This window comes from Juglans microcarpa x Juglans regia, chromosome 1D (assembly GCF_004785595.1).
Source record: "Juglans microcarpa x Juglans regia isolate MS1-56 chromosome 1D, Jm3101_v1.0, whole genome shotgun sequence".
NCBI classification, from domain to species: Eukaryota; Viridiplantae; Streptophyta; class Magnoliopsida; order Fagales; family Juglandaceae; genus Juglans; species Juglans microcarpa x Juglans regia.
The window spans coordinates 10581286-10589371 of NC_054594.1; the positions used below are offsets into that span (position 1 = coordinate 10581286).

The 8086-nt window shown below is 35.0% G+C and overlaps 1 protein-coding gene across 1 annotated transcript; it reads right to left on the bottom strand.

The window, feature by feature from the left end:
• Positions 1-4533: 4533 nt before the first annotated feature.
• On the bottom strand, positions 4534-7169 carry LOC121268129 (probable WRKY transcription factor 53). The gene is made up of 3 exons (XM_041172260.1): positions 6462-7169; positions 6242-6370; positions 4534-5502 (listed from the first exon to the last, which is right to left on the bottom strand). The coding sequence occupies exons 1-3, from the start codon at positions 6767-6769 to the stop codon at positions 4863-4865; spliced, it is 1077 nt and encodes a 358-aa protein (XP_041028194.1). The 5' UTR covers positions 6770-7169; the 3' UTR covers positions 4534-4862.
• Positions 7170-8086: the final 917 nt, after the last annotated feature.

An 8086-nucleotide genomic window follows, 5' to 3' on the forward strand; every position in this document is an offset into this window, starting at 1 on the left:
TCTCCAATAAGAACTGAATTTGCACCAGTGTAGTTTCTAATATTAGTCAACATACCTGGCTTACCTGTCATGTGGTTTGAGGCTCTTGTGTCTGAGATCCATTCTGTTTCCGAGAAGGTATTATCCAAGGTGAGTGCTGCCAGGGCTTGTGGTATGTCTTCATGTTGAGTTGGTTTTTTTGGCACCCACCAACATATTTTTGCAATGTGTCCCACAGTTCCACAATATTGACATTTTTCTTCACGATAAGAGTCTCTTTCGGTAGGTGTCATACGTCGTTCACCAGGTGGTGGAGGGTGTCTTTGTTGAGTGCTCGACATGGGATTGGAGTAGCCACGGTTTTGGTCCTTTGGTTGTTGTGCTTGAAATCCTCTTCCTGTTGAGATAAATTTTTGTTTGTTACCTTGATGTCCTGCGGAGGATTGCTGAAATTGCCGTTATCATTGTCCGTAGAACGCCATTTGAGGAGAGAGTGCGTTGGTGGCATTTGCATGATTTGAGAAACAATTGCGTCGTTGATCAAGGCTTTGAAGTTGTGAAACAAGCTCAGAGTATGATGGTCTTGGTGGTTTGAGCATAGTAGTGGTGAAAGTTTCATATTGAGGGCCAAGACTAGTGAGAAGACAAAATACCTTTTCTTTGTCTGGAACTGGTTTCCCAATAGCTGCTAGACTATCACATAAGTTTTTAAAGGTTCAGATATGCTCCCCAATTGTTTTGTCATCTTCTTTTCGAAGATATGTCACCTGTTGTCTGAGTGTGAATTCACGTTCTTGTGAATCTTCTGCATAGGCATTCTTCAGTGCTTCCCAGACTGTATTTGTTGTGTCTAGGCCCACGACGAGGCCAAGTGTTTCTTCAGAGAGTGTACCGATTATCCATCCTCGAAGAAGACAATCAGCCTTTCACCATGCAATGTATGCTTCGGTCATTCTTGGTGCAGATGTGTCTGCACTTGTGGTATTATTGGAATCTGGTATGGTGTATTTAGGTGGAGCAGGATCTTTATTGGTAAGGTGGCCGAGCAATTCTTGGCTTTCTGCAAGGGCCAAGGCTTGTTCACGCCACAATGGATAATTGATGGGACTGAGTTTGAGAGTAATAAAATTTCCAACATTGAGGGATAGTGAAGTCATGGTTGTAGAAGGGAGCTGCTGGGTTGTGCGCCATGTGTTCACACTGGCTGTGATACCAAGAGGAGAAAATGAAAAAAATAACAGAGTAAAGACTTTGAAAGAAAAAACTACTTTGTATTATTTTTACGTGAACACTTGGCGTTTTCAACATAACAATACTGAGGAATACAACGTCTATTTAAGCATAAAAACAAAACTATAAATTACAAGGAAAGTGCATAACAGAAGGTATAAAATCTTGAGAGATAGCATAAAATCCGATATATCCAAGATATGACGTGCTCTGCATTGGTTCTGATTTCAAATACTATAGAGAGTCAACTGTATTTAGTTGAGTCCGAGATATGCTCATCCTCATTTGTTGGAGTTTCCTTATCGGGATGAATTACCATTTTGGATTGAGTTTGTTGCCGTTGAGACTCCTTCACCCTTCAATGTCTCTCCATCAATATAACATGATTTGTGGGATTTATCACTCCATTCAATCCCACAAATCACGCCGAGCTGTTGGGTTGTGTTAATATTGTTTTTTCCAACTTGTTTGGGATAGAATTCATGTTGCAGTACTCGTTTTTTCCAACTTGTTTGGAGTGGTGAAAGGAACATAATATAAACAGACTGATAATTAACTAACTAGAATCATCTTTGAGATATTTGTCACTTTGTGCCTAAAGAAGCCGCCCTCAGAGACAGCTGGAAGACACAGAGACGACCAAATGCTATTTTGTTATCTTATGCCTAAAGCAGCTGCCCCAGAGACAGTTGGAAGATATAAAGATGATGCCACTTGTGCCCGTGCTTAAGATGATGTGGCAACTTATATATAGTTGAAAGATATAAAAGCCTGACTGACCAATTTACATCGAATCGATCAATTTAATGGGTCGACAATATTCAACGATGCAATGGAATTTAATTTTTTATATGTGGTGGCAGAGAGAAATATAGCAAGTGGATTTTTATTATGACTCTTCCCATTAGAATAGTAGGAATTATTACAACTTTCTTAAATTCTCACACAAAATATAATAAATAATTCAATTTTTTTAAATTTTAAGATAATAATAATATTAAAAAATAATATTTTAACAATATTTTATTCAACTCATCTCAAACTATCTCATTGCATCTCATCTCATGTCACTATCTAAACAAATTCTAATTCTATGCAAAATATATTTATTTTTATTGCAGGATATATAATATATATATATATATATTTATATATATATATATATATATTCGATTTTGACTTGGAAAGTGCAACTCAAAATGCTTGAATAAAAAGAAAACCTTAGAAAGGGGTATAATAGTGGTGTTGTCATGAAAATATTCTCAAAAGTCTCTTCTTGTATCCAGAAATAATCTTTGACGATTTCAATTAGTATTATAATAACAGATTAAATTTTCTCTATTTTTCTTAATGTTTATTGAAGTTGCCTCAATGGATCAGAATATGCAAAGATACAAGCTATTAATCATATATATATATATATATAAAGTTATATACATTCTAATTATTGAGAGATTATCTGAACGATGTTACGTGTAATTTGACTTACTTTTACATCATTCTCTTTACTTAGGACCCCATTCATCATCTCTCTCTCCGGCTTCTATTGAATTCATAAATAAATTTAATTTTGTACCATTTTAGATAGTATACATAATAGATTATTCAAATTCAAGCAATTAGATGTTTGACTTAAGCCTACATGACATTACGTACCAATCAATAGAAATACTTTAATACGCCACCTTTGCCTTATAATCAAAGTTTTAAATTTCATACCGTACCAGTTGGTACGGTCGAAATTTTTCGTTTCGGCCGTCCGGCCGGTACAGGTACTATACCTGTTCTGTACCGGCCAAATTACCGGCCGTAACGGCCGGTACCGGTCATATCGGCCTCAATTTCGGCCTGTACCGGCCTATATTTCGACTGGTACCGGCCGATATTTTGGCCTGTTTTTTTTTTTTTTTTTTTTTTTCGTTTTTTCAAACTACAAACTTATTTTTTAACCCTCAATTCAGACTAGACTATTTATAATTTATATATATATGTATTTGTATATAATTTATTTATATATAGACTATTATTTTAGAATATAATTTTTATATATATTTATATATATAATTTATTTATAGATCGACTATCCCGAAACGTTATCCCGAAACGCTATTCCGAAACGGTACCGGTATCAAAATATTTCGTTCCAGTGCCTTGACCGGTACGCTATCCGGTACGGTATTCAAAACATTGCTTATAATCACATATATCACCTACTCTTTACTTTTAAAAGTTTTAAGAAATATTCCAATTTTTAATAAGATATGAGGTTAGAGTTTAATTTCAAAGAAATCTATTTCTAGGATCATAAGCACATGGTTGGAATATCTATACAACGCTTCATAGATTAAAAATGTCATTTTCGGTTGTAATAAACCATACACGAATGTTTTTTAGTTATGAAATAGGTTATAACAAAACCATACACGAATGTTTTTTAGTTATGAAATAGGTTACTTATGTTATATCTAGTTAGTTAATTTATAAACTTACCTAGAGATCTTACAAAAATAAATTTACAAACTAATGTGTTTTGCTGTGGTACTTCAAATTATAAAGTTATTTTTATTATAAAATATATCTAACGTATTATATGAAATCACGTCAATTTATAAATTTAATTTTATGAAATCTTTTGTATCTGCAACAGTGTTATTTATGGCATATGAATAATTTATTATAGTTAGCTATAATTTGTGAGTATATAAAAAGGATATTGGAGTTCAGTTTTAGTTGACTTGTGGATATAACAAATAGAAATGATATTTGTAGTTTGTAGTTTTGGAGTGTGCAAGCGCGTATATTTTTTTTTGAAAAAGTTAGTAAAAACGAGGCTCACATGAAAAAAAAAAAAATTAATTTCTTAACAAAAATTTTATGTAAAGTTACTTTTACGTATTTCTTGTGCACTTCATTACTGTGATTAGTTACGTCATTTTTTTAATATAAAATAATTATTTTAACCAATTACATAAGCAAAGTGTATAAAAAATATATAAAAATAACTGTATACAATAGAATTTATTTTTTAATAATACACTCACATTTAAAAAAAAAAATTATGTGACAGTTACACCCTCCATATGTATGTATCGTTACTTGATACAAAATGAGATTCTAAAGCGTGTCAAGAACTGGATTGAATTTGAAACGAGACAAGGGGCCCACAAAGCGTGCATTACAAGGACGAATGTCGGCGATTCTCAATTCGAATTGATTCCATCAAGTTATTTGTGCAAGTTTTACCTGGTTTAAGATTCATGTTCAGTGTCCAACACCAGAAATGGATATTGAAGTTAACAACATTTTACACGAAGAGAAGGAGGATTTCAATCGAAAAGCAAAAGACGAGTCAATTGCTCTAATCAGAAACCAAAAATCAATTACAATAAAAGCAGAAAAGAAAAGGAACATGGAGGAAAAATTAACACCTTGAACTACAGCTACTCATTTCTTCGAAACTTTTACAACTTAAATTCTCATGGACACCAACATAAGAGGCTTTCATATGTTACTAACTATGGACATCACTGGTATGAACATTCATCCTCATCTCTCTTTCAATGCTGGCAAGGATACAAGAGCAATGCCCAATCTGCCAAATAGGCCAACATGTTTCTTTTTCTTTGTTTCTCATGTGGCCTTAAGAGTGAAAATTAGGAGAAGAATTCGGGGTTGTCAAATTGGAAATATGGGTCTAGATCAAGTGAGAAATCAAAATTTCCAATAGGTGAATTGACGACCGAGGTTGGAGCAGAAATTATGTCAGTGTGATCAGATTCCGAAGTCTGCAAATTGTGGCCTAATCCATGGCTGTTTATATGGCAAGGTGACATACAAAACATGTTGGATTCGGATGTTGCTGGTGATATAAATGTTGGAGAAAGACTACCAATGAAGTGGCTATTCAACATTGATGACTCAAAGAAGATATTGTCATCTGCATTTTCGGATTCAATTGGTGTAGAAGGGAAGGAAAAGATTGGAAATTTTTCATCTTCCCCATTTTCCAACTCCTCAGCTTTGACCAAATGCCCTGCTCCAAACTCGGATGCTATTTCCTGTGGCGGCTTTTCTTCCTCATGTGGTTGTTGTTTTGGGTGACAAGTATTCCTGTTCTCCTCTAAACTTTCACATGTTCTTGAAGAGGGTGCCATGTTGAAACGAGATGATTGGCTACAAGTATGCCGTCCTCGATAGTTTACCTCGATGATGGTTGGGTCTACATCCGATCTTTGGACTTGCTTCGTGGCTAAACAGCCTTGTGCATTTCGATGAGTGCATCTGTAGTAACCCCTGCAAGAGAAAGCAGCCATGGTTACAGATATGACTAGAGATTTTCTTGCAAATTTTGATGGAAAAAAAGTATATAAGTTATGGCAAATTTGTCGTTTTTATTCAGACGAAACTAGAGAGAAGAAATATAAAGGCACAAACAAGGTTTTGTGCTCAAAATGATTTCAAAGATAGGCTTGACATCTTGGACTAAGAGCTGGTGTTTGATATTTTTGATGTTAAAAGGTCGTGTGTATAATGATTGTAAACACTCTGGCCTCACTGGGCCGTAAATGAACCAGCTAGAATCCGGCCCCTTGGCCTTAAAATTAACATTCAACTTGTCAACTGACAGCCCCTTCCCACATTAACCACGTTGTCAGAAATAAAAGAAAAACATAATGTGCATAGTCAGAAATGAACAGTGTGTTGTGTATAGATTTGCTCGGGATGAGTTCTAGTACTAACATTAAATCATTTTTGTCTTTATTCAAACCCAAAAGACAGGTGTATCCGGTTCTTTTTTTTAGGTGTTTCCGGTTGCATTCCGTTTCTACATGTGACTTGATGAGCCTGATGCATCAATGATTGGAGAGATCTAGGGCCTATCTGTCACAAAGCGAAAGGAATTCATACTTTGGCTAAGAGACTGATATTTGTGGTAAAACTGATTGGGGTTTAAGAATTCATGCTAACTAGGCTTAGTTTTACTTCACTGTTCATATTACGGCCAAGAATTTTGATGGCAAAAGCTTCTCACCTTGGAAAGCTAGCTCCAAGTATCTCTTTCTGCCCATATTTTCTCCAGCTATAACCATCATCAACAGGCCCTTCTAGCCCTGTCCCAGAGACAACCTTCACTTGTTCTGTCCACTTGGGCATTGTCTTTCTGCAACACAAAATTCAAAGAACCCACTTTAAATCAAGACCACAGCTAAATTACCCAGGTACCAAGAATCCATTTTAACTACTAGGTTTACCTTTTCTTGTAGACATCTCTGTGCTTATATTCTGGGTCAGAGCCCTCGCTTCTTGGGCTAATATTGCCAAAATGACTCGGAGATTCCGTTTTGCTAATGATGGGTTTGGTCTGTCCCACAAAAGCTCCCCAATTTAGAGCTGAAAGTGCTTTCTCATAGGAAGAAAGTATCTTCCCAATTAAGACTTCACGCGTTTCATGCGATGAAGAAGGGTGGATATGATTCATGAGCTGCTTTGCTAGCTCCATCCCTTGATTGAGTTCCCCGATCAGAGTGTTTTGCTCGCAATCAAGTACTTTCTTTTCCATTGCGAAAACAAAAAATGCACAAAAGATATCACAGTTTCAGCTTGAAGAACAGTAGCGGATGGCAAAATCTGGAGTGGAGAGAGCAAGCAAGGATTATATCATCTTAAAACAATCCATATGATCACCGGAAAGGAAGTGTACGAACGAAAGGGATATGGAGAGGCAGAAAATTGTAGGAACAAAAAGCTGTAAACATGAAAGTAGGTAGCAAAATGGGTATTCGGAAAAGCAAACCCTTCTCTACAAATTGGGTTGCTGTAGAGATGAAATGAGCCAGCGTAGTGGAGGGGTTTTGAAAGATCGCTGGCTAAGAATGTAGGAGATGGGTGAAATGTGCAAGCAATAATGGCCTCAAGCTCTCGAGTTAGAGGTTTGATGGACAAGTGTTTATAAAGTGACCAGGGAAGGATATAAAGCAGAGGAAAGAGTTTTTTTTTTTTTTTTTTCCTTGTTTTCTATCGGTAGGAGGGAGAGAGACAGAGAGCTGAAGTTAATGTAGATAAAGAAAGGGAAAAGCTCTTCCTATAGTGAAAGAAGCTGGGAGGAAGGGGGGAGATATAAGGGGTATAGAAAGGAGAAGGAAAAGTGAGAAATTTGACCGAAGAAAACCGAGTGAATTTATTGATTGATTTTATTTTTTTATATTCCACGAAAGGACATGATGCTTCTTTGTCATGAGTTATATAATATAGTTTGTTTTTATAGATAAAATGAGTTATATTTCAAATAAAAATTAAATAAAATATTATTAAAATATATTTTTTTAATATTATTTTTATTTTAAAATTTAAAAAAATTGAATTATTTATTTTATTTTATATAAAAATTTAAAATAATTATAATAATTAGATAAGATAAGTTAAGAAAAATTATGAAAACAAATGAGAAAGTTTATAGCAAGAATTGTTGACTACTTCAAAATCCCAAACCCCACAAAGGGTCACAAATTAAACACTCGACGAAAGATTTCTCTTCATGCCTCTCACATCTCTTTCTTACAAGGACCGAGTAGCAGCGCGGAAGAAGGTTTGAAGATTCCTTGGTCTCATCCGATCTCATTTGATCTTTGACTTTCAAAGGATATATATCTTTTATTCTACAGTACTCTGTTTTTGCTTTATTTATTTTTTATTCTTTTAACATGGTACATGAGAAAGAATAGGGATTTAAATTCAGATCAAGGCTGCAGCATTTGACGTATAGGTCTCCATCGTCATGTCTACCCCATTGGTTACGTCGATGTTGATTGATTATTAACCATGAATCACAAACATTTTCTGTATTTTATTACAAATCTATGAAGCATTTGTGCATGCC